The sequence below is a fragment of the Rattus norvegicus genome, chromosome 20 (assembly GCF_021556685.1).
Source record: "Rattus norvegicus strain SHRSP/BbbUtx chromosome 20, alternate assembly SHRSP_T2T, whole genome shotgun sequence".
Classification (NCBI taxonomy): Eukaryota; Metazoa; Chordata; class Mammalia; order Rodentia; family Muridae; genus Rattus; species Rattus norvegicus.
The window spans coordinates 32,162,740-32,189,966 of NC_141553.1; the positions used below are offsets into that span (position 1 = coordinate 32,162,740).

The 27,227-nt window shown below is 39.9% G+C and overlaps 1 protein-coding gene across 1 annotated transcript in view; it reads left to right on the top strand.

The window, feature by feature from the left end:
- Nucleotides 1–22,688, top strand: part of Rfx6 (regulatory factor X, 6) — a 53,484-nt gene extending 30,796 nt beyond the window's left edge. Inside the window, exons 7-19 of the mRNA NM_001414918.1 lie at nucleotides 790–897; nucleotides 3,900–3,977; nucleotides 4,068–4,181; nucleotides 5,830–5,879; nucleotides 7,605–7,764; nucleotides 9,953–10,097; nucleotides 11,830–11,939; nucleotides 13,337–13,454; nucleotides 14,832–14,954; nucleotides 15,781–15,987; nucleotides 17,427–17,939; nucleotides 18,729–18,941; nucleotides 21,770–22,688. Of these exons, the coding sequence (NP_001401847.1) occupies nucleotides 790–897; nucleotides 3,900–3,977; nucleotides 4,068–4,181; nucleotides 5,830–5,879; nucleotides 7,605–7,764; nucleotides 9,953–10,097; nucleotides 11,830–11,939; nucleotides 13,337–13,454; nucleotides 14,832–14,954; nucleotides 15,781–15,987; nucleotides 17,427–17,939; nucleotides 18,729–18,941; nucleotides 21,770–21,945 (2,115 nt within the window). The 3' untranslated portion in view covers nucleotides 21,946–22,688. The remainder of the gene's footprint in view (nucleotides 1–789; nucleotides 898–3,899; nucleotides 3,978–4,067; nucleotides 4,182–5,829; nucleotides 5,880–7,604; nucleotides 7,765–9,952; nucleotides 10,098–11,829; nucleotides 11,940–13,336; nucleotides 13,455–14,831; nucleotides 14,955–15,780; nucleotides 15,988–17,426; nucleotides 17,940–18,728; nucleotides 18,942–21,769) is intronic.
- Nucleotides 22,689–27,227: the final 4,539 nt, after the last annotated feature.

The following is a 27,227-nucleotide window of genomic DNA, read 5'->3' on the forward strand; positions in this document are numbered from 1 at the left end:
CTCAGGCTCTCTGTATAGGAGAGGCTGTTCTTGAATCCCTAGTTTTTCTGTTTCTTCCTCCCAAGGATTAACTGCTCTTGAAAAGTTGGTTAAAGTCTGTTTCTGGAGCTGGGGCAATCAGTTCTGTCCTGTGAGACATTTGAGGAGGCTTCAGGTTCGTTGTAAAAAAGCACTCTCTCTTCCCATGCAGGTTTCCTAAGGTGCCAGTTCTGCAGCACTACGCATCATTACAAATATGTATTTGCGTTCTCCTTCTAATTTGCTGAAAACTGCTTTCTTCTGGAAATGCAAAGGAATGGCAAACACCCAAATTCTGTGTGCGGGACTCTGACAGAGACAAGTACAGATGAATAATTTGGAGACCAAATGACTTAGATTCTAGTAAAAATCCTAGCAGTACTTAACCCACCTGAGACTGAACGACTGGTTCTACTTGTCACCATCTTGATTATATTATTAGTAAATGCATCTTGATTATGTTATTAGCAAATAAATTTTAATAAAGTCTCACACTAAACCTCCTTCTATTTCTGCACTTCTAGAGTCATTTGTCGGGGAATTACTGTCATTTATTAGCGTTAGGATCCAGCAATCCTTGATTTCGTAGCTAAAATAATTTTAGCAATTCCAGGTGTAGATCTTCTAAAAGTACACCATTAATACATATGAAATTTACTCTAAAAGTTGTAAGAACTGACAAATATTCAAAACAAAACTCTCAATGTGCATTTCTGTTTCATTACCAAATTTGGAATTTGACATTTCTTTTTGTGCCTCTCTTAATTATAGGGTGGTTTTACTCGTAAATACTCACTCAGCTCAAAAACAGGAACCCTTCTTCCAGAATTCCCCAGCGCTCAACATCTTGTGTACCCAGGATGCATTGCTAAGGATAAGGTATCAATTCGACACGTCTCTATTGATTTTCTGATATGTTGACTCCATATCTCCTTTTGTTTGGAATCTTATGGCACTTGCAGGAAGCAATCAGAAATCTGCATTATCATACAGAATTGATTGATTTATAGGAGAGACTAATGTTTACTAACATTGATTAAACACTTTCCAATTAATTATTTACCATGTCTATAATAGTGCGTAATCAGAAGGTAGTAAAATAGATCCCAAGGGCTAAAGATTATTTTTATTTAAAATTCAAAATAGAGGGTAAAAAAAGTACTAGAGTGTGACTGGAGTTGCATTCTGCTTTTCAATGGTAAGTTTTATAGTTTTGGTTGGTTTTAATTAATTCAATTGTTATTTCAATAAATATTGCCAAGTATTTCTCTAGGATATAGCCCGTTCCTAGCACTGAGAGGGAACACTAATTAAATGTAAGTGTTATACAAGATAACAAAAGGGAGATGTATTTTAATTGGATATTCCTCAATATTAATTTCCAAAGCTTCTTTAATAAAGTCTCACACTAAACCTCCTTCTATTTCTGCACTTCTAGAGTCATTTGTTGGGGAATTACTGTCATTTATTAGCGTATACCACTACTGAATCAGAATTTAATAATCTTTATATGTTTCCTTCAAGTAAAGCTCATTATACTCAGATCGAGTGAAAGTGATTTTGACACAATTTATATTTTAAGATGCAAACACTGGAACGTTGTAAACCAAACTGAATTATTTTAGCAATTTTGCAGAAAGAGGAAATAAAAATAGAAAAATGAATTTTAAGCTATTGATACATAAGTAGAGGTGCAGAGTAACCATAGGACACATTTGGATGACAGATGCACCTCACTAGATAAGAATAGGCCACGTACTGAAGATAATTTTCACATTGAATACATCCATTTCCTTCTATTCTGTCCTCCAACTACAGTACTTAAGGTTAACATACTGTTTTCTTCATAGTTATAGTGACTTCATACTAGAGAAATTGCCAGTAAATGTTAACATGTGGCAGCTTGTGGGGAGAGTGGTGGAAATCAATGGGTCTTCCCTTCTTGGAGGTATTGGCTAACCTCTGTGGAGGGGGTTGTTTGCATGAATACATGCCATGAAGATGTTTACTGCGTAAATCTGTCTGGTGAGAGACAGAAAGGGAGAAAAGTGACAAAGAAAAATAGAATGGTGAGGAACATGAACCAATGGTTTCCTTTCGATTCTCTACCTGTCTCCAAGGAATTCTCACCTTTCACACTGACAGATCATTTCTCACTCAGGTAGCAGAGATGATTGTGAGAGCCCTCGCTTCTAAGTTCATTCCCCCTGGATGTTTTTATATGAGTCCAGGGACTGACACCAGTTTTCCTGAGGACAACTTAGCCCCTTTACCTTCCTACAGTTTCCAGGATCCACAGGTGGCCAATTGGCTCTTGGAAAGAGTTTGGATCTAAAGCAAAGGACTTGAAGCACCCTTTTCACTAAGGCAGAGAGACTGGGACATGCTTAACGTGAAGCCAATGTCAGTAAATAACTGTGCCAAGAGTTGGGGCAAGGGCTGCTCTGTCATCCTGCTGTCCGCACTCAAGGTGGTGGTCAACTCCCCTCCATGTTCACTGTCTGCAGTTGAGCTGAGCCTTGCCTCTCTCTGGCACTCTCTAAAATGGTATCTATTCTCAGAAAATCAAATCAAATAGTGTTTCTGAAGAACACGAGTATACTACAATTAAAGTTTAATGTCATAAGGCCTGCAAATGTCAAATAAGCAGAAGAAATACTAATGGTAGGATCTAAAGTTTCTGAAGAACTGTGTATAAAGTGGCAGATTTGAAAAAGTATATATAGTAACTTGTGAACTAGAGTTTTATACTTATGTCAGTAGATTTTGATGCTCAAAGGGTTACTTTTTATTACTTTATGTTAATTGAATAAAATAATCAATTGAATTTTAATACATGTATATAACTTACTTTGATTATATTTTTCCCAATTTCCCTACACGTTTTCCCATTCCCTCATCCTACTGGTCCCCTTCAAATTCTGTAACAGTATCAAAACATTACGTTTTGATAGTGTTATAACCTCCTTCCCGTCTTTTTTGCTGTCCTTAGTCCCATATTAAAGGTTTGCTTTGGTGATCTATCTAAAAATAATAACTTTGCCTAAAGTGTAGAACAAGTTTCATTTATTTTGATGAAAGCAGCCAGCTGGAGATATCCTAAGTCAGCCTAATTCCTTGGAAAGAGACTGATAGTTTGTATGTCATCATTATGTAGTGGCAAACTAGACCACAAAGACAGATGCTGTCCCCAGAATAAGGGGGGAAATGGAAAATGTTAGGCCAGGCAATGACTACACCACGGTAGATGCTGCTGCTGTGATTCAAAGGGTTCATCTTTTTTAATGTCTACTAATCACTTAGTATATGTTAATTCATTTAGAACTCACAAGGTGACTGCTGACCCAAAACCTGAAACCACTACACCACATTGCTCCCAGAAGCCAAGAGTTGATGTATTTTAGGCCAGTTATGTGGTAGGACATCTTTAATTCTAGCACTTGCCTGGAAGAAGCAGGCAGATCTCTGAGTCTGAGGCCACCTTGGTCAATAGAGTGAACTCCAGGTTGGCCAGGGCTACATAGAGAAACCTGGTCTCCAAAACGACAACCATGAAAATGATGCATGCTAATATCTTATATTCATTTCCAAATAAAACATATTTTTTCTTGTACAGAAAATTAAGACGTTGCTTTAGTTCCCTTGCTACTAGATTTTAAAATGTTCTTATTACAACCAAAGAGCATCCTATCAAGTCATAAGGTGTTAGATCACCAGTTTCCTTGTCTTTTCCTTCACTGGGGAGCAAGGTCCTTGAGACAATGGTTTGACCTCTGCACCAGGTCCTCTGCCTGGTATACAACAGGAGCTTTAAAGTGTGGGTTGATCAGATAGCAAACACCAGGAGACTCTTTGGTCAAGCTCTTTCTTCCGTGACACAGGTTGACACTCTCATAATGATGTATAAGACTCACTGCCAGTGCATACTCGACAACGCCATCAATGGGAACTTTGAGGAGGTGAGTCAACTGCGTGCCTCTCTACGACATTACCTAGACCTTCGCATCCTGTTCCTGAGAAGTTCATTGTGCTCTTTGCTCTACAACCAGATCCAGCATTTCCTACTGCACTTTTGGCAAGGAATGCCAGACCACCTCCTTCCCCTGCTTGAAAATCCTGTAATCATTGACATTTTCTGTGTTTGTGACTCAATTCTGTATAAGGTAAGCCTTCTGGGGTGTCTTAGGCATAAATAATTTATATATTTAAATAACACTCTTAATGCTTGTAACTTATTTATAATTACTTAAAAAACCTTATAGTAAACAAAACCAGCCCAATTTCTGTTTACAGCTAAGAATTATCTAAAATAAGACATGGTAGCTAATATGTGAAAAAAAATTCATTAATCCTTGTTGTCTCTGTGAGGTCTATTCAGATTTATATAATATGACATCTAATTTCTCAGGGAATAGCAGAATTAGACACCCTCAGAATTAACAACTTTAAAACTTCTAGTTTATGTACATTAATACTCAATTCTGTACTTAACCTAATACGAGTCTATAGATGTCTTTAAGATGGTTACAAGAAGTGATCCTGGAGAAGAGGACCAGGTTGGCCCAGGCAAACATTTAGTGGGAATGGGGAGAGTATCTTCCTCAGCTGAGCAGTCAGAAGGCCCAGACAGAAGGGTAGAATGATAATGCAATTTGGGCACTTTAAATGAGCATGCATTTACCTGCTAAATTGTCACAAGGAAAGTATAGTTAGAAACCATCATCTGAGTTGGCGAGAAAGCTCAAACCGGTTGGGCAAATTAGCTGTTTCTGCATTCTCAGCTTTGCAGAAAGCTAGAGGAAGCAACCAGCTACATCATTCAGAGGCAACGTTGCAAGCGTCTGACCGCTTGACTGGAGAGTGAGAAACGAGGGATCATGCTTTCTTCCCCTGTTCAGTAGCAACAGAGTGAGAGAGAACGCAGAGCTAAGTGCAGGGTATTTCTGCCTTCGAGCTCACACTGAATGACAAGGGAGAGCAAGGACTGTCGAGTTTTGTTTTTGCTATAATTGAATAAAGGCCAGTATTTACAAAGAAAGGTTCAGTTTGCACTAAATGTGATTGTCTGTAGTTCTTACCACTTACCAAAAGCAGTTGTTAGGAGGTGAGAGGTAGTTCTGAATGAACACAGGAAAGACCTGGGCTCAGGTACACGGCTGTTACCATCACAGCAACAATATTGGGGCTACCACTCAGGTCTTCTGAGAAACGGCTTTCACGTCCACCCCACACACGGATTATTTTTTTTATTTTAGTCTAGTGCATCAATGTCCTGATTTTAAGTATCACTAGGTACATTTAGTTCTCTTCCTCATAAATAGAGCCAGAGAGAAGCAGAGGGCACAGAAAATATAACTGTAAACTGAGCATCTGTGAGGTCTTCATTCACTCATAGAAAGTATCCGATGTCTAGTCCAGAAAACTGTGTGATTAGCAAGGCTAATTAGCATGGGCAGTTCACGCCAGGGGTGTTGATTTACTGTCTCAAGTGCTCACAGACGACTCACACTCGGTTTGGAGAAAAAAAAAAAAAAGCTAACATTCAGAAAGGAATCATGTGGAATCATGTTACTCTCTAGGAGGGAAAGAAGTAGAAATAATCGACAAATAGTGTCTGTCCCTGGCATTGGAAATAATCATTTCTGGTGTTAAGGATGCAGTTCATTCAGCAGAGTGCTGTCCTAGCATACTGGAGGCCCTGGTTCAGTTCCCAACTCTGCCTGGATGGTGAAGCACAAAGCTTGTTCTCCCAGAACGCCAATCACAATCATTTCTAAAGTTTTATGTTAACCCTGTTTTGCTTTGGTTAAGGTTCTTACAGATGTCCTCATTCCTGCAACCATGCAAGAAATGCCTGAAAGGTATGTTCAGCTAACGAAGCAGGACAGTCCCCCGTAAGAACGATGGTTTCACCTCATACACTGTTGATGCAAACCATTGGCTTGGAACTCCTCCTTTTATCAAGAATACATTTTTTTTGTAGCTTTCTCTCACCTGGAAGGAGTGTGTCATGGGCTTTGTATTTGAGCATCAGTGAATAAAATGGGTAAAAGCAAAATCTAAAGTCCCTTTAGTGTTGACCTCCATGGTCATGGTCAACCTCCAGTGCCTTCTGGATTTCTTCAGCAGAGATTAGATGGCGGCCTCGTGAGATAGCCAGTGGGAGAATCCTTAATTACTATATGTTTATGACTAACTTATTCTGCACAACCAGGAAGTAATCAGTCAGGTGTAGTGAAATTATGACCTTTCAGCAAGAGCAAAGATTTTTAAATACTTATTTAAAATGTATGGGAAGATTTCTCACGCAGCCTTTTCTCTAGGGTGAAAACATAGAACTTTGGAGGGAGATGAGCAAAATTTTCTCTTTAAAACAGTCTAATAATGTAAGTTCTTTTAAAACAGAGGCAACAGTCACACTATGCCTTGACAGAGTGCTCCAACGCATGTTGCTTGATAAAAATATCCGCCTTTGACGAAATTTCATGGGATTATTTTCTTTCTTTATATAATAATGATTTGGTCAATGGTTTCCTCTAATTATCCCCAGTGTACTGTACACATCCACTCTGTATTCGCAATTACTTATAAACGAGGATTCGGTGTCACAGTCAAATTGATATACTAGTTTAGTGGCTAGCAGCTGGTCATGTGACTGCTTAAACAGTAGTAGTAGCCTAGATGAATTAAATCATATATTTAATCATGTGACTATGCACACTTGAAAGCATAATATTAACCTTATAGCCCTTCCCCCAAGGACATTTCCACAGCAGTGAGTCCAGCTCTTCAAGTTCCATGGCAAACCTTCCCAGCATGCACTCAATTCTTTTTCATTAACTGATAAATAAACGCTGATATATTTTTCAAGAGTAGACATCATAATCCCAAAATTACCAAGCAGGGAATTTGGAAGTAGAGAGAAACTTTATTAATGTCCCAGAGCCAGCTAAACCCCACGGTTTGACCTAGAGGAGCTTTGCTTAGTCTTTCCCCTCGGTCTTCTCACCACTGCCCACATACAAACCACGGCGACTGTACTCAGACTGCTGCTATGAGACAAATACTCTCTTACATACACTTCTGCCACCATTCGCAATTATCTAAGTTGACTGTAAGCTGTATGTTTCTGGTCACCTCTCGAATAAAATGTAGATGATACTAATGTATTAATAAGACTGATACTAAATATAATATATTGTCAGGGTAATATCATCCAGGGAGTTGAAATATGGATGGCAAAGCTGACAGACTTTCTAAGAAATGTATTTCACAGAAAATAACTATGAATCATAATATGGTATTTATGGCCTTCTACCTTTGTGCTAGGCTCAAATCAGGGTCTTTTCCATGAGTTGTTAGAATTCTCAAAATAATCAAATGAAACCCATTCTTACTCCCATTTAATAGATAAGAAGTTTTAGAAACTTGAGCATTTCATTTAAGATCATATAGAGCAGCCCCAGGTTGATTCTGTTTTGGCCTCGACTTCAAGCATTTGGAAGCATAGGCGAACTAATGAAATGTGCATTTTCAGTACATTTTTTTTGAGCAATGTAGCACCTAACCCAGGATTTTCTTTGCAGCTTATTAGCAGATATAAGAAATTTTGCTAAAAATTGGGAACAGTGGGTTGTCTCATCTTTGGAAAACTTGCCAGAAGCCCTCATTGACAAGAAAATCCCCATTTTGCGAAGATTCGTATCTTCTCTGAAGCGACAGACATCTTTCTTGCATCTTGCTCAGGTAGGGGGGGTCAGCTGAGAACCCGAGTCACCCAAATCAAAAGGACTCTTCTGATTAAGGGTCTCTCACAATGTGAAGGAAGCACAGTGCACAAGATCTAGATGTAACAGGTAACCTGAGAGGACGCGTAGACACAGAATTCAATCTGTAGGCCTACGTCTTCTAACTACACAGTAGAAACATTCATCTCCTAGTTTTGGGAAAGGACGCGGTGTGGATAGTAGGCTGTATAGTGTGATAGGAAGCTGGGTGGAAAGAATTCTGAAATTCTACGTTAGTTTTGCAAAGTTTCTGTGATTCCAATTTATTTCAAAAATTAAAAAAAATAACGATATTGAAATCTCAAAAGGATTGTGCTGTCTGGTACAAGTTAAAGTTGTGAGTAGCAAGGCTGTCTGGTTCCTCTTTTAGATACAGCTTCTGAATGGGATGTGTGTGTTCTCATCTGTGTGGGAGCATGTGCACATTGGATACTCTTGGGGATGGAGTCACAGGTGGTTGTAAACTGACTGACATTGGGTCCTGGGCACCAGACTCAGACTCTCTGGAAGAGCAATCTGTGCCCTTATCCTCCAAGCCATCTCTCTAGCCTGACTGTGTGATATTTAAAGTTCTCAACCCTCCATGCCTTCTGCACTTGAAACTGCTACTGACAGTCACTATCAGACAGAGCAGCAAACACAGAAAGTACCACATACAGTTATTACTGTGTTATACTGTTGGCCTCAGTGTCCGAATAAAAACAAAACAAAACAAAGCAACAAAGACCTAGTCACAGGTCCAGATAAGAATATAACTATTTTCTTTTTTTTAAAAAATTTTTTATTAGATATATTTCTTTACTTACATTTCAAATGTTATTCCCCTCCCCAGTTTCCTGTCCATAAGCCCTCATCCCCTCCCTTCCTCCTCCCCCATACAGGTATTCCCCCCATATATCCCACATTCCCCTGCACTGGGGGTCCAACCTTGGCAGGAGCAAGGGCTTCCCCTTCCAGTGGTGCCCAACAAGACCATCCTCTGCTACATATGCAGTTGGAGCCCTGGGTCAGTCCATGTATAGTCTTTCGGTAGTGGTTCAGTCCCTGGAAGCTCTGGTTGGTTGGCATTGTTTTTCTTAGGGGGTTACAAGCCCCTTCAGCTCTTTCAATGCTTCCTCTAATTCACCCCTGTTCTCAGTTCAGTGGTTTGCTGCTAGCATTGACCTCTGTATTGGACATGCTCTGGATGTGTCTCTCAGGAGAGATCTATATCCGGTCCCTTCCGCATGCATTTTCTCGCTTCATCAATCTTATCTAGTTTTGGTGCTGAAGAAATATAACATATTTTAAATGTTGCATTTTCTTTTCTTTTCTATCTTTTTTCTTTCTTCTTTTTCTTTTCTGTTTGTTTGCTTTGGTTTTTCAGGGTTGCATATCAGATATCTTGCCATGTGTGTATGTGTGTGTGTGTGTGTGTGTGTGTGTGTGTGTGTGTGTGTGTGTGTGTGTGTAGCCCTGGCTGCCCTGGAACTTGCTTCACAGACCAGGCTAGCCTTTATCTGCCTCCTGAGTGCTGAGATTAATGGCACAGGTCACAACCACCCAGCTTTAAAATGTTATTTTTAAATAGACACTTTAATATTCCTTGCTTTGTGATGATGGATCAAAAATATTATTTTCCTTTTCTAAATCTTAAAAGAGATTTCAAATCTGTCTCACAAACAATCATGTGTTTCAGTTATCTTAAAATGAGTAAGAGGTTTGACAGAGGAGATGATTCAGCCAATAAAGTATTCGTCACACAGGCTAGAGGACCAACACCCACACAGGAGCCAGGTTCATACCTGGAAAGCTGGTGTGGCAAAGACTGAGAGACATGAATCCCAGGGGCTTTCTGGCCAGCCAGGCTGGTTGAATCAGTGAGTTCCAGGTTCAGTGAGACACTGTCTCAAAAAACAGTGTGGGGACAGTCTGAGAAAGACACCCAATACAGACCACAGACCTACACACACACACACACACACACACACACACACACACACACACATGCATATACATAAATACAAACATGTATTTATGCACAGACACACTCAAGAGAAGTTATTTATGGCTGTCTTTCTTCAAGAAACTATTTTTATCGGAGCTAAAATTTTCTTTAAGGTAGACTATAATGGATACAGTTCAGTGTCTTTTTTGTCTATGTGCAGATTGCCAGACCAGCTCTCTTTGACCAGCATGTGGTGAACGCCATGGTATCTGATATTGAAAAGGTTGACTTAAATAGTATTGGATCTCAGGCTCTTCTTACCATATCCAACAGCACAGACACAGAATCCGACATCTACAGTGAATGTGAGTCTGCTTAGCCAACAATAGAATCTCCTAACTTTGACCCTCCTGACCTCTTGGTAGGTAACGGAACTGGGAGATTACGCGAAGCATTGTAGGGTATTTAAGGGCATCATTCGTCTCTGTACTAGGTGCTAGGAGAAAAGTTGTGACAACCAAAAGTGTCTCTAGATCAGAGGTTCTCAACCTGCAGGTAGGCTGTGACCCCTTTTGTGACCTTTTCACAGGGTCGCATCTCGGCTATCCTGCATATCAGAGATTTACTCTACAATTCATATCAATAACAAATTATAGCTATGAAGTAGCAATGAAAATAATTTTATGGTTGGGGGGGTCATTGCAACATAAAAAGCTGTACTAAAGGGCCACCGTATTAGAAAGGTTGAGAACCACTGCGCTAGCTGATACTGAAGGTCTCTGACAGCAAAATCACAGTTATTGAAGAAACTCTTTCAGAATCATTTTTAATTTAAAAAAATGTTCTCTTCGAAAGGGTATACTTACTGTGGGAAATATTGAAGAAAAGAAAAATAACTGATTATTTCACTGTCTAGAAATAACCACATTAACCCAGAAGCAATAGGAACAGCTTTGAGTTTTCTGAAAAATTTTCCACTGTTATATCATATGAACACATTTGCATGTATTCCATGTTTCTGTCATTGTACAGCATGTGAAACATATGAAGACTGTGTGTCAATACAATGCTATTAAAAGCAGAGATTTGATTCAGAATTAGGCTGCTTGGCAGTTAGCACAGCCCACGTGTGTGACTATGTAGCTATAGTCAATATCAAGGGGCAGCAGCAGACTGTTTTCCCATCCCGTTCTGCCGCCTGACAGAAATGCCCTCTCCTGGCTCAGGCAACGACTCGTTCTTGGAGTTCAGCATCAAGCCTCATTTCTATTGGGAGAAATGCTATGTTACATCTCGTGGCTTAGAAGACCTCAAACTCTTCAGTGATAATCCTAGTCTGTCCCCTTAAATTTTATTAAGGTCTCTATCTATATAAATAGCTCAGTTCTTCAGTGCTGAACTTAATCTGTAGAAGATAAAGAGTCTTTCAGAAGCAGAAAACCAACGAACCTCATTAGCTTTGCCTCATCTAATGAGTTACTTTCTTCAAATGAAAGTACTGAATTAAAAAGAAATATTCATTATATTAATTACCCCCATCAAAAACATGTCAAATGTGCATATTTAAAGTATAAGCCTATATTTCCTATATCCCTATCCCAAGACAAGTACCCTGATTATTATATTAAGTATTTTTGTTACCACTATCAGGATAAAACATTAACTAATTCCACACACTTATCCATCTCCATTTCCCCTTTTATGTCATAGAGTCACTAATGTTTTAAAGCTCAAGGTTGTACCTTGGGTTCAGAGTGGTTGGAAAATATTTTAATTTTTAATTACCAACTGCTGATTGTTCGTAATAGCAAGGTTTACCATAAGATTTTCACATATGTATATGATGTTTGTTGTTAGTATTTCCCCTGATTAACTGCTCTTCTCTTTCCCACTCACGCTGACACCCTTCCTTTTCCCAACGACTCTACTGTTCTCTCTACCACCTCTTCCTCCCCTTCTCCTCCTTTTCTCCCTTCTCTTTACCTCCCCTTCTTCCTCCTCCAATCCCTCCTCCCTCTCCTCCCACTTCTTCCCCTCCTCCTCCTTCTCCTCTTCCTCCTCCTCCCCCTCCTCCTCCTCTTGTTTTTGACACGGTAGATGACTCTATCACTGTGTTCCAAGAGCTGAAGGATCTCCTTAAGAAGAATGCGACAGTGGAAGCTTTTATTGAATGGTTGGATACTGTGGTAGAACAGAGAGTTATTAAGGTATTATTTTTATGAACAATTCAGAAAATACTTTTAAGAGAAAAGTGTTAACCTGGATGTAATCTTTTGACGGCTGTGGAAAGGTTCAGACAGTGCATTTTAAACCATGTTTTGTGTATCTGTGATAGCAAGAAAATGGGGCCGACCTAGATGGCCATTGAGAAATGAATAGGTAGTAAAAATGTGGTACATATAGAGAGTGGAATTTTTTTCCATCTGTAAAGGAAAATGAAATTTGTTGTAAAATGGGTGGATTTGGAAGGCATGGTATTAAGTGAGGCAATCCAAGGTCAAAAAAGCAATTCCATGTGTTCTTCTTCATACATGAGCTTGGGCCTGAAAATGCATATGCATCACATATAACTGTCCAGAAAGCCAAGAAAGGAGGCCATGAAGTGGGTGAAAACAGGGGATGGAAAGAACGAAGTGGGAAAAGGACAAGTGAGAAAAAGAGGTAGGAGACTTGGAAGGATTACAGGGAACTCGACTGTAGCAATAATATACTTTGTTTAACAATGCCATAATGATATTTAATAGCATATACGTTAATTTGAAAATTTTAATATGCTTTGTAAAGATTTTGAGACCATATAAAATTGAATGACCAAAACATCAAAATTGGGAATATGACTGGTTTGAAAGCACTAGACATAAGGCTGTTTTCTTTTCCTTAATCTAAGGCTACTGGATGCTGTTGTTTCCTGTATCAATGTTTAAAGTTACACCTGTATGAGAGAATTTAGGTTAAAAATAAACTTAGAAACTGAAAAGATTTGAGTCTTTCCAAAAGAGCAAATTGCCTTAAGACTGACTGGAACTGTGATCTTGCGCATTAGAAATTCTGATTCTGCAAGGTCACAATTTTAGGTTTTCTATTTGGTTTCTTCAACTCTTTCAGTTAACCTTCAAGTCATCCATCATGAAGAGAGGCATTGAGAACAAATATGCCCCTCACTGGCTGGCCCAAGCCGCTCCATATCAAGGAAACTGGTTATAGTCTGGGGACTTTTTGTTCTGGAAGGAAAACAGACTCTCAGGGCAGGGAAGCCAGTTAATCATTTACAGAAAAGAACCACCCTCGCTTCATACCTTACTTTCTGTCTTTCTTAAAGCATTATTTAAAAAAAAAAAGAAGATAAAACAGCCTGTAAATTATTTCAACTTAAAGTCTAATTTTAAGGTATAAGGAATAGAGATGCAGTACAAATTAGAATGAACACAACCACAGGCTGAAGTTAAAAAAAATCCCCGGACAAATCACTTTATTTGATGAAGTAAGTATGAAGTGATACCATCTATCTGCGTGTCAGCTTCTCTACCTCGTCACCTGATCAGGGCGCATGTGCAGTGAGAAGACAGATTTCACAGCTTCCGTTTCATTCATCTTTTAATTTTAGATGAGCAAACAGAACGGAAGATCTCTGAAGAAGAGAGCTCAAGACTTCCTGCTCAAATGGAGCTTTTTTGGTGCCCGCGTAATGCATAATCTGACCTTGAACAACGCATCGAGTTTTGGTATCCAGTGTGCTTTACAATGACTGATTTCTCAGTGACTTCATTCATTCCCTCGTTGTCCACTTTGAGCCGCTTACTACTCACTCGTTCCTTCTCAAAATGTATCTGGGTACCAGCCACATTGAGAACGGTAGTTATGAGCTACCTTTGGGCATCAGACTTCCGGTAGCATTAACACCGTTTCTGTGGTTGAGGCGTTACCTAAAACCAGTCTGAGGAGTGTTCCGTACACAGAGCACAAGTGTTTGAAGAGATGATGCATATGAAAAGTTTACAGAAAACACGAGTAGAAGTGCTTGCCTAGATTTTTCTGTATAAAACAAGCAAATAAAAGCCAGTAGTTGAGACAGTCTCCTGAGGAACTGTTCTAGGTATAGCGTGGCCATCATGTACATCTCTCCAGGGTACCCAGATAGCTAAGCTTGAGGAACCAATGTGCAACTTGGAAGGCACAGGCACAGTTTCTGAACTGTCTTGCCTGATCTCTAAACAAAGTAAATTGGACTAATTTCACTTTTGCAAAAATTGCATATCTACTTTGCCCTGAACATTTTGAACTTGCTAATATTGAATTACAATACCAACCCTATAGATATCAAATTACATTTTAAGAATTTTCCATAGTACTATGCAAGTATTAGTGTCAACTCAGTTTTTATTTAGTGTTCAATCGAATTAAAGTCGAACAATGGGCTGAAAGGTCAACAAGAAATGAATTATTAAACTTAGTTTTAAATTTTTATAATTTAATAATTAGAATAGCTGTTCTTATGTTTCAAGTCTCTAAAAATTCAGAGCATCCAAGCCCAACTTTAGCATGAAAAAAAGACTTTCGTTGGGAAATCCATTGAACGGGTCAAAGAAGGTTAGACTTTCCAGTTCACCTTTCATAGGAAAATGACTCATTTGCTTTTATTTTTAAATCAAATATGGTTCAGGCTAGAGAGACACCTTATTTGATAAAACTTTCAGACAGTGTTGGCTGCTGTCTAATTATTTAGTACAAAGTAAATAGGAATCAAGCAGAAGAGAGCTCATTCTCCCCTGCTTAGAGCTTATCATGCCCTGCTGTGTGCCCTCTTAAAGCATAAAGCCTGTCTCACTTTCATCCGAATTTCCCTTTGATGTAATTAGTGGCCCAAGGGCCGGCAGGACAGTGCACACAGGGAGCTGGGCAGGAGGTACACAGAAAGATTAGAGACCCAAGTTAAGCATGTTGGTCTTAGCAGGTCATTGAAAGTCCAACACGTGTTTGTTTATCTCAGTTGTTCCTCGTAAAGTGAGGTGAGATGGTCACAAAGATAAGGTTTCTTCCTTTTCCTTTCCTTTCTCCCTCCCCTCTTTTCTCCTGTACGTGCCCCCTCTTCTATGAACTAGGTTCTCTCCATTTGATCCGGATGCTTCTGGATGAATACATTCTCCTGGCTATGGAGACTCAATTTAACAATGACAAAGAACAGGAGCTACAGAATTTATTGGACAAGTATATGAAGAACTCGGGTAAGTGAAATGGCCGTAAATACTTTTTGTATCTCTTTGTTTAGGTCTAAGCTTAAGGAACTGCAGGTACACAGTGGACTTCATAGAAGTCTCAGTTTTCCTCCTCGCTCAGGACCATTAGTATCATGTCTGAATACTGATGGGGAGCGCCCTCTCCCCTCCATTTAGACACAGCAGTAAAGGTTCCTCAATGGAAACTCGAAATTTATATAACGTATGTTCTTAATTTCTTAAAGAACCTATGTTCTTTAATTTCAATGAAGTTAAAGAGAAGTCTGCCATACTCTTTCCACAAATCATTCTAACTCAAGGCAACATATGTAGAAATACAATACAAGAGTCGGGCTGGAGGGATGGCTCAGCGGTTAAGAGCACCGACTGCTCTTCCAGAGGTCCTGAGTTCAAATCCCAGCAACCACATGGTGGCTCACAACCATCTGTAACAGATTCTGGTGTATCTCAAGACAGCTACAATGTACTCATATACATTAAATAAATAAAATATTAAAAAGAAAGAAATACAAGAGTCTAGTGAAAAAGAAGCTAGCCCATTTCTGGTTAGAAGCCTGCATTCCGAAGACTGTTTATCCCAGAGTGGATTGTTCACTGCTCTTCAGAGATATACCTCCCCACAAATCCTGAACTAATAAACCCAGCACCATCACTAACCATCAAAGCCTCCAGCCTGTTTCCTATGGAAAACATGATGCAGGGGTTCCCAGATTCATTACTCAACCAGGAGCCACGTTCAGTGTCTTTTGCTTGGGCTTGTCAACAAGGAGTGTTTTGTAATCTCGTCTGTGTCACTTTAAAATAATCTTTCCAGAGGCGAGTAAAGCTGCCTTCACAGCTTCCCCGAGCTCATGCTTTCTGGCCAACCGAAATAAGGGCAGCTCACTTTCCAGTGACCCTGTGAAGAATGAAAGCCACGAGGAGACCGCCTATGTTCCCCTGCCTTCCAGCCAGCCTCTGGCCGTACCCCATGCTCTGCACTCATTCCCAGCGGAGAGCACTGAGACCATGCCTCTCTCAGGTATGTGGGGGAGCGACCGAGAGCGCCTTCACACACTTTCAGTACTTCACAGAAGACCCACCCCCTCATTTCTCTCAACACTGCTAACTTCCAGGAATGCCACGGAGAAAAATATTTTAGCTGACTAAAAAATATTTTAAACTTATGGGTTTATATTCATGATTTTTGCCTTTATCACTCATATTTATACCATTACAAATGGTTATCACACACACAGATGGATGGCAGCTCATTTCAAATATGACTAGGTCTCTTCATTTAACAGAATAAAACGTATCTTAGCTATGCATAAAATCCCTAAGATACCTATAAGATAAAATGTGGACAGCTTTCCAGGCATGGTGGCACAGATCTGTAAGCCCAGCACTCAGGAGACTGAGCTAAGAAGGTCATGAGTTCAAACCAGGCTGGGTTGGACAGCGGTAAAAACTGTTGCTGGGCACAGCATTGGCTTAGTGGTTAAAAGCACGTCTTACAAAGGACCTGGGTTTGATTCCCAGCACTCACATGGAGCCTCCTCCTCCTCCTCCTCCTCCTCCTCCTCCTCCTCCTCCTCCTCCTCCTCCTCCTCCTCCTCCTCCTCCTCCTCCTCCTCCTCCTCCTCCAGCATCAGGCATGCATGGAGTAGCCAGATGTACATGCAGGTAAAACAAACAAAATAACAAGAAAGAAACTTTAGAGAATGGGTTTCGTATTTGACTTTGGCTTCAGTGCAATTTCTCTTCCAGCCACTTTAGAATAATGATGTGGTAATTTTATGCTTTGCAGCAAAATAAATCTCCAGTAGTTTGAACAAGAGGTCAGAGAATATTTCGAATATAGTGTTGGCTACTGGACTGTTACCACAGTCTCATTTTATAGATTAATTTGTTGGGCACACAGAAGGTTAAAACAAAAGCAGACACACAATGCTGCGGCCTGATTATCCCAGTTGAAAGCCATAGGCCCAGGGCGTGGAAGACGCGAGTGAATCCGTGCTCACCAGTGGTGTTTGTGTGCTGTGTTCAGCTGACTGTGAAACGACGGCACTGTGATCGTTTGTTTGTTATGGTACAGTGTCGGCCTCATAGTACATTTCCCTTCCTACTTGTGAGTTATTATTTATTAAAATAGTTTACACAATATATTTTGATCACGTGCTTCCCCCTCTTTATAGCCCCTCTCCTCTCCCAGCTCTTCCCCATCCTCCTCAATGTCCCCCAACCCCTGAGGGAAACTGAAACAACCCCGGCTTTTCCTATTATGAACTCCAGATTACCACTGCTGTGAAATAGCTGTGTTGTAAACTTGTGTGCACATATATTCGCCAGTTATTTATACAAGGGAGGGGTCGCTTAGTTTTAACAAAGGGTGCATTAATAAATCATTCGAATACTTTAAAAGACATGATCCCCTGTCTTACTGTGTTACTCATAGGATGGTCTCACTCTCTTTTCCAGGTCAAATAGAGCTCTCACAAAGTACTGGCCATCTGATGACGCCACCTATTTCTCCAGCCATAGCAAGCAGAGGAAGTGTTATTAACCAAGGGCCAATGGCGGGCAGACCCTCGAGCGTGGGCACAGCTCTCTCAGCTCCAACGCACTGTCCGACGTACGCAGAACCGATTTATCCTACCCTCCCTCCAGCCAACCACGACTTTTACGGGACCAACTCTAACTATCAGACTGTGTTTAGGGCACAGTCTCACCCTGCGTCAAGTCTCTATGCTCACCGTGCAGAGAACGGGCGATGCATGGCTTGGACGGAACAGCAGCTTTCTAGAGACTTCTTCGGGGGCAGCTGTGCTGGGTCTCCGTATAATTCCAGGCCGCCTTCCGGTTATGGGCCATCCCCCGCAACCCAAGAGTCACACAACATGCAGTTTTTGAACACAGGGAGCTTCAATTTCCTCAGTAACGCAGGAACTGGCAGCTGCCAAGGAGCAGCCTTACCTTCTAATTCTCCTAATGGTACGTAACCTCTAAAGTGGGTTTTTGGCTCTTGAGAAGGCAGCAAAGCAAAAATCTGACGTTGAGTGTCACCTGCTGAGCTTCATAATATACAGTAAAAAATGTAAAATATCCCAGAATCTTAGCTGCTGTAGAGCCATACCCCAACACATTCCTTAATTCTTGTGGTTTTATTAAAGGTTTTTTTATACCTGATTTTTAAACAGTCAAACCTTATGCTAGATACATTAAAAAAGAATCTGTCCTTTGAAAAAAATTTTTTTCAATAGAGATTATGTCTTTCAGAGAATTAATAGTATATTTCAAAGATTGGTTCTAAAACCACTATTATTTAATTCTGTAAAAATAAAAGAAAGCAAAAAAAAAGTAACCCTGAAGTTAAGGAGATCGAAAGACATTGGATTTATTAAACTTTTAAAAAGACCTTCTCCTAAGTGTAGTCCTGAATTTTTCCATGAACATGGCTTTGTGGGGAGAAATTCTGTTTGAGAAATATTGCGGTTTAAAGCAGTACTTATACCTTTCTTCATAGATATGCTTTATAAATTTAGTTATAGAAAATATGAAAAACGTATAGTCAGTTTCAAAATGAAGAATATGCCAGTTACCTTTTATCTAAAAACTACTATAGTAAACCATGCTATAAAATAAGGCGTGAGTTCAAGTCTCGAGCTAATAGAAATCATCCTGACTATTTAATATTTTTACCCAGCGATGATGTTTCTTTTTCCTTTCCTGGGGTGATTCAGCAGAGAGCAAATAGAACATTTTCAACTTGTTCCATTCTAGGGTACTATGGAAACAATATAAACTACCCAGAGGCACATAGGCTCGGATCAATGGTGAACCAACACGTTTCGGTCATCAGCAGTGTTCGCTCCCTGCCTCCCTACAGTGACATCCATGATCCACTTAACATTTTAGATGACAGCGGCCGGAAGCAGAGCAACTTGTTTTATGCACACACATCCTCTCCTGTCACATGTCGGACTCCTGTAGTGGGTAAATTGTTTTCCTAGTCTTTGGAAGCATTGTAAGAAGCCATGAGCTTTAGCTATGCAGAATGACCTGGCTAGGGGGTCGGGGGGGGGGGTGGGGATGGGGGTGGGGAGATGTTCAGTGAACGAGGCATGCATGGCCCTAAAGTGATTTTATCATCATTTTATGTTTGTTTTTGTGTTTGAGTAAAGAATACATCTCCACTTCTCATTCTTTGAAATGATTAAGTACACACCTTCTTTAAGATCTGCTATTTCTTCCAGAAATAACAACTTATATGTACTATGTATAAAAAGTTTACTACAGCTTGCCAAAGGCATTTGAAATGATAGTGAACTATCTGAGAAGAAAAATGATACATTTTCCTCATTTTTTTTTCACGACCATCATTGGACTCACTAGAAAGTGTCAGGAGTGATCTTTGGACCCCATCATCACCATTAGCACCCCGTACCACTCTGAATGCTTACAGTAGCTAACAGAAATCCTGCAATGGTGGCAGCTAGTATTTTCTCAATTGTAAAGTGGGATTGAATAGCCTTGCAGTAACTGTCGCTACTTTTAATCGTTATATATAGCATGTAATTCAAGTCCACATAAGCATATCAGTGTGCCTGCCAGGAAGTCTCCTAGCTGCTTCTTCCAATCTTAGCCTCATCTATGCAGGGACTGGATGCACTGCCTAGCTGGCTGCACAGAGGAACTTAACAAATCGATGAGGGAGGCACAAGTCCAAATAAATCTAGGGGCTTCAGGTATGACTCTGGCAGCAAAACATTTCCTTGCCTGTCATACGCGAAGCCCAGGGTTTGACTTCTAGCACCAAGCTAATAACCTTAAATCTATACATACATTTAGTCGACGTTAATAAGTTATTTCTGATAGCATAGGTATTGACCCTGAAGCCATGTTTACATTTAGTTTGGAAAACTAATAACGCAGTATCGCCAAGAAAGTTTGTAACCATCACATATCAAAAGAGAGTGTTGATGTTTACATGAGACGCCTGAAACCATTCTTCAGTGGAATTTATTTTTATACTAGTGTCAGTGAAAGGTACGTGATCCCAATAGAAGCACCGAGAAAATGAAATACATTCCATCTCTCATCACTCAGTGTACTTTTCCAATAACTCAATAGGAAGTACTTCTTCCCTTCCTGTGGCCATCACAAACGCACCTGAGCAGTCTAGTAGCTCATCTCCTGCTATCTGCTAATAGCCATTGCTTCTAGGTTACTCTAATGAAGCAGAAAATTCCACTTCAGGAAGTGTCCTCACCATCAGACTAAAATGTACCGTGTTGCTATTGTTACTATTAGTTCTGTTTACTCGTAGAGATAATGGAAACGTTGATGGAACATGGCTTGGAAGTATGGTGGCTTCTAAGCTTTAGCTGTCAGAGCTGGCTAATGAGCAGATTGCAAACTGGGCATCAGAGTGAAAGGGGAAAGAGAACAAGTGAATAATCCCAGTGGGGCCTGGACTCATTCCGTGCTCATTCAGTTAGGAAGCCTGATCCTTCGAGACAGAGAGCTCGTTGGCTTGACAAGAGAAGGCATCAACCATGCAAGAAGGAAGTAGACCCGTTTGAACATGTTAAGGAAGGTTTTTTAAAGCAACTATGTATCAGATTGTGGGTATGAGGATACCGAGGTAATCAAGACAGAGTTTCTTCTTGGAGAAGGTTTATGTTCTCGGAGGGGAAGAGTCATGAACATACAAATGAATACATTACAAAGATAACTTCATTAGAAAGATAACTACCACATGCTTTCTCTCATATGTGAAACATTATATATATGTATATGTATATCTCTCTATATATATATGTAGAGAGATGCATTTATATATGTGTGTGCATGTAGGCCATGAAGGATCATGAGAAAGGAGGAAGAGCTCTTAATAGACATGGAAAATATATAGTAATGGAATACATGTGATGGAACTAACTGGGGAAGGAGGAACAGGCTGGAGAGGGAACTGACTATGGGGAAGTCAGTGGGGGATGGGAACAAATCAGAACAAGTGTAAGGACTATATGTACTGAAGACGCTATAAACCCATTACTTGAAACACTCAACTAAGACAGTTTATTAAAAGATAATTTAAAGTTTTTTTTGAAATATGTAAAGTGGTGATTGGCAAAGTGGGAGCTCTCTGAGGCAGAGGTCGGGAATGGAATCCTGAGGTGGAGACATTTGAATTGAGAGCTGGGGAATCCAGAAACACTGAAAATCAGATGAAGAAGATCTAGACAGAAGAAACAGTCATTACAGAGCCTCTGAATTCAGGGGGAAAATTGAGCAGAAAGAAAAATCAATGGGCCTTGCGAAGCTAAGCATATGAGAGTAAATTTCAAAAGTCAGTTTGTGTAGAATTTTGTGAATCATAGCAAGAAGACTGGATTTTGTTCCTAGAGTATAAGTCATGGTCATCTGACAGAAGAATACAACTGCTTTACAAGTCAGCATCATCTTTCTAGCTCTTCAAAGGGTGAAAGACTGAAGCAAGGGTGAGAGACTGAGGCTGCCATATGGGTCATGGGAGAGATGGTGATCAGAGGTGCGAACACGAGGTAGAAGTAGTGAAGATATCTTTTAGTGGCAGAATGTAATATAATATTTGTCTTTTCTATGAAATATGTAGAAATGATACATAGGAGTACAAGTGGGAAAATCAAAGGAAATATTATTGTTCTGGCGAATCATGCACACTTGCATTGAAAACACCTTATACGTGCTAGATGCCCAAACCATCAAAGGTTCAAAATGAATGGCCTTTGAACAGAATGCATCCATTTGTTTTTAATGGTTTGTGTTTTCCCTTGTAGCTTCCAATTTGCAAACCCAGATTCCTCCCTCTTCATCCCAGTGTATGTATGGAACTTCTGGTCAGTATCCAGTGCAAGATAATCTGGATTCCAATGGAGCAAGTGACAGAGAAATGGTGTCCTCTTTACCTCCCATCAACACTGTGTTTATGGGGACAGCAGCTGGAGGCACTTAAATGAACAATGCAGAATGCAGATGAAACTCAAGGCTCTGCTGCATCGGTGTCATTGTCTACCCCCAGCTGCCATGAGAGAAGAGACAGTGGAAGGTGGAGTGGCTGAATGTTATTTTCAGGTCACTGCTGTGTTGGACAACTCCATAGTGAATGGAAATACTTGTGTTGCACACAATTAGGCAAAAATGTGAAGCCATTATTAATCGTAACTTCAAGGACTATCGAATGAAGCCGATGGAAATTTAAAGATGCAGACACTACAAAGATGTAATATTTCACTTTCTAACTTATTGAAAATTCTCTATTTTCCTTCACCTTTGGTTTCTAAAAGAAGAAAAGTGTATTCAATGCCTTCACAAGATCTTTAATTTATAATCATTGTTTACTATCACCTTTTGACCAAAGTCAAATGTCTAAGTTCTACCTCCTGTGAGAATGTTTACAAGGTCAAGACTTTTTCGTATGTAGCCTAGATCCAAGTGACTTGACCTTCTTCTATCCCTGTGCACTAGTGTGGTGACTTCTGTTACATAGCAGTGTTCTAATTCTATGTAACTGAAAACAAATGATAAACGCTTTCCTTCTTTATTTAAAATGATAAGAGGAAATAAAAGGAGTGTGTGGAAACATTTTCAAGGCTGTGATTGCTTTGGGGATTGATTCTGTTTCTGGAGAACGTGAAGACTTCAGGCCAAAGTACAATGGATATGAAATGAAAAAAATAAATAAAGCTTGCTGCTTAAGATACTATAATTCAAGAGTGTTTTATATCAGACTCCTGACTGTAAATGTCAATAAATTAGATTTAGTTGTTTAACTTTTTTGTTTTTTAAGAGCACTTGTTTATTGAGTATTTTTCTAATAAATTGGAAAGGAATAATGTCCGGGGATAATCTGGTTGCAGAGGCTGGTTCAGAGTGAATTACACGGAAGCTAACACAGCCGACAGCACCCTCTATTTACATCTGTTTATTTTTCTCTTCCTTGTGTTGTAGCCTATCCTAGAAGACTTCTGTTAACTATACAAGAATCTCTAAGCTCTGTGCCCACCTAGCAGTGTACAGTATGATCTAACAGATGAGCAGAGAAAGTTGGCGGTACCAGCAAATCACAAGGAGTATGAAATGAAGTGTCTTCCTTTCACTAGTAATTCGGTATGACTGCAAAGAAGGATGAAACCATAGGCTTGGAATGCAATAACAGCATTAAGAAGCATTTGAATGGGGTTGGGGATTGAGCTCAGTGGTAGGGCACTTGCCTAGCAAGCGCAAGGTCCTGGGTTCGGTCCCCAGCTCCGAAAAAAAGAAAAGAAAAAAAATATTTAAAAAAAAGAAGCATTTGAACACAAATCTTGAGAGTTAGGAAGCAAAATTTCCAGGCCTGTTTAGCATTGTCAGATGCTATTATGTAACATGGGGATGCAAAGATGAAGGTGACCCTGTCAAATAAAGCACTTCTGTGTGGAAACAAAGGGGTGGGGTGATGGGAAATTAAAGCTTAAAGATTTGAGGGGAGGGAAACTGCATGGAATAAATAAATGACGTTCCAGGAGCATGTAGCAGCTTGGTGTGGGGACAGACAGACTGGCTAGGGGAACCTTTAACCTGAGAATTATTTGAAAGGCTATTTCATGTACTCTCCCAGCAGATGAGTATATAAGGAGATATAGGAGACATAAGTATAACAGTGTTTTCCAAGATGTATGAACACACTCTCAGACAATGTAGTGTATGATTGTTCTCTAGGCTTATTTGCAAGGTATCAAGTAGTCGACCAAGGAGTGTACATAAACCCAAAAGACAGTGAGAAGTATTGCTGGGCTTCATGTGCTCCTGGCTGATGTTGACTTCAAGAGGAAACACGTGACTGACTTTCCCTTTGTCCCAGAGAATGGGCTTGGAGTTCATGTTGTCACATGAACTACTTGATACCTTGCAAATAAGCCTAGAGAACAATCATACACTACATTGTCTGAAAGTCTGTTCATACATCTTGGAAAATTATACTTATGTCTCTTATATTTCCTTCTATACTCATCTGCTGGGAGATTACATGAGAGTATTTCCCAATCTTGACTATTGGTATTTACACAAGATGGTTCTGCTTTATATAACTAATCTTACTGTGTTAGATTTAATTTAAAGTTGCTGGTCCTCAGACACTAAGTTCTAATAGAACTTGCTTTTTGTGTTCTATGTTCGAACGCCTCTAGATAGACAGTGTAACCCCTGCATGATTCAAAGCAGAGATGCTTTGAATCTTGCCTGGCAGGAGACCATTAGATGGCATACTTCTCTATCCTTGGTTGCATTCATCATTTAAGAGTTGCTCCCTCATGGGTCTAAAGACTGGATGCTCAAGGTATTTTGGGATACATTTTTGTTAATTTTAAATACAATGTAATTGTGTGATCTTCAAGTGAAGCTTGTGCAGCTTGTGTAGCATTCATCACGAAGATGTAGCCGTTCGAGCTATTGCTTACATTAAATTAAGGCTATAAAGCCAAGGTTTTGATTTTGAATACCTCATGTATCTTTTGACTTACAGAAATTTTCTTTTCAAATTGTACATGACTGTGGCCACTGTTAAAGGCAGGTAAAATGTTTCAATTGACTCAGTGAACATCTTAAGATAAATTTAAGATCAAGAACAAGCAACATATCTGCCAAAAATCCAGCTTTGTCTTTAATACCAAATCACAGATCATAATGGACCTGGCTTAATTTTCCTCTCTCTGGGTAGTTTCCTACTAGGAAAAACAGAGATTGCTCAAGTTATATGCACCCAAGTATGTATATTTTCTAATGAAATATTGGTAGATTTGTACTTTAAAGACAAATTTCAGAGATAGTTGGGATGCCAAAAACTCATTCCTTTTTCCTGCTTTAAGAGAGGAGACTCCTGGAGATGCCGAAAGCCCCATCCAATGAGAGCTATGAAAATAGAGTCGCCATGATGTGTTGAGTGGCGAGTGCATCAGTAACTGGTGGTAGGAGCAGGGCTGTGATTATATGGCAATGTGCAGGATAGATTTACACATGAAAGAACAGCCTGACTTCAAAAAAAAAAAAAGAACCCTTCTATGGATGCATAAAAAAGTAAACTGGTAGACTGTAAGATTCCTGCCCCTCAAACTTCGCCTCCTAATAGATCTCTATACCAGACAAGCCTCTAACCAATTCAATTATCTCCTTAGAATAGGAGACTTTAACAACACAGTCCCAAGAAACAAGCCGTGGAGGTGGAAGTTCTGGGGAGAAGCTAAGTTGTGAGAGGGGCTCCAGCTGGCACCCATGTGTGGGCACCTCCCACGGGACGCTGACAGGACAGTCTCCAGGCATGCAACAAACCAATGGAACAGCATTAGTGTCATCCTGACCAGTATGGTACACTGGCTGGATCTCCTGGGCCCATGGCATCAACCAGCCCTAAGCCCTTGCTGGATGCAGTGCCCGTTGAGCTGTTCAAGATACAGCTGCCTCAGCGGTACGTTCAACCCACTACGGTGTGTGAGCCCTCTGCAAATAAAGTGGGTCAGCGTGAGATTTAGGCAGATGCATCATTTCAAATGAAATCTGTCCCATACAATCTACAATAGGATAAACATAAATTCTACTACATTTTTCTTAATTTTATTCTTAACTGATAACGTACAGAAACGATGAAAGCTGAGGACGTTAAAGGGATACCACATGAGAAGGTCTCTTTATAAACACATCAACCTCAGTCCATCTAAGTACATGTGTCTGATCAAGCAGATATCATCATCAGTGATAAGAACTTTCAGGCTTACTCATCGTAGGTGCCTTCACCTAAGTGCTCGAACTTGGGTCTTCGCATAAGAGAACTCTGCTTCTGAGCTACATCTCTAAATGTCCTTCCGGCATCTTGGAATGTGTAGTTCTTGAAAGTCAAGATATGCATTCTCCTCTATGACTCTAAAAGGCACAAACTAAGGAAAAGAAAGAGAAGCAAAGTAAAAGAGAAAGAGAAAACATTTGACATAAATAAATTGGGAAACTTTTTCTAAAGTTCCCAAGTTGTTGTTATTTTAAGCAGGAATCACATAAGAGTGATATGCTTAAACCCCATGGAAAGGGATCTTACAGAACTTCAATTTTTATTTAACACAGAGAGATACTAGTTTCCACATAATCACCACAATAGCTCTGAGCTCTTGTTAACAAAACATTGTGGCGGCAGATGTATAGTACAGGGTAAGTTTATAGAAATTTCAGCAAAGACTTTATGGAAAGGTAAACAATGTTGACTATGGCACATAGGACATTTTGTTCTTTGGGGAAAAAAGAAATGATGAATAGATATGAAATGTCATTATATTATCTTATTCAATTATTGAACTTTAAAATAAATCCCCAGGTTTATAAATGGCAAAAAGCATGATCTGTCTGTTCCAAAATCACATTGGTCAAATCAAATGAAAATATTTTCATTCCCTCTCTCATTTTAAGGACAAATGGCTGAAAACATGTTGTAAGTCCTCATAGGAGGAATGTGGCCACTAATTTTAAGGTATTTAATGTTTAAAAAGAGTTTTACCTTGTCTGTCTTGATAAAAGCTTTTCCAGCACACTCCTAGATACGTTCCTCTTTATTTTGAGATAGTCCTTCACGAAGTTGCCTGTGCTGGCGTTTACATCACGGTCCTCTTGGTTCAGCATCCTGAGTGTTGGGGTATCTGGCATTCACAGTCTTGGCCAAGTAAATCTCAAAAATAATAATTTCAGTCAATGTAAGCAATTTTTAGTAAAATCATGTATTCTTGGTGTGTGTGCACATGTCTGATTTGTATCATGTGTAAATGTGTGTGTGTGTGTGTGTGTGTGTGTAAAGATGCTCATGTATGTTTGAGTGTATATGTGAGAGTAGAATTTGAAGTTGCATATATTTTTATATTGCCTTCTGGTTTGATTTTTTTTTTTTACTAACTTGAGTATTTCTTATATACATTTTGAGTGTTATTCCCTTTCCCGGTTTCCAGGCAAACATCCCCCTCCTCCCCCCCACTTCTTATCGGTGTTCCCCTCCCCATCCTCCCCCCATTGCTGCCCTCCCCCCAACAATCACGTTCACTGGGGGTTCAGTCTTAGCAGGACCCAGGGCTTCCCCTTCCACTGGTGCTCTTACTAGGATATTCATTGCTACGTATGAGGTCAGAGTCCAGGGTCAGTCCATGTATAGTCTTTAGGTAGTGGCTCAGTCCCTGGAAGCTCTGGTTGCTTGACATTGTTGTACATATGGGGTCTCGAGCCCCTTCAAGC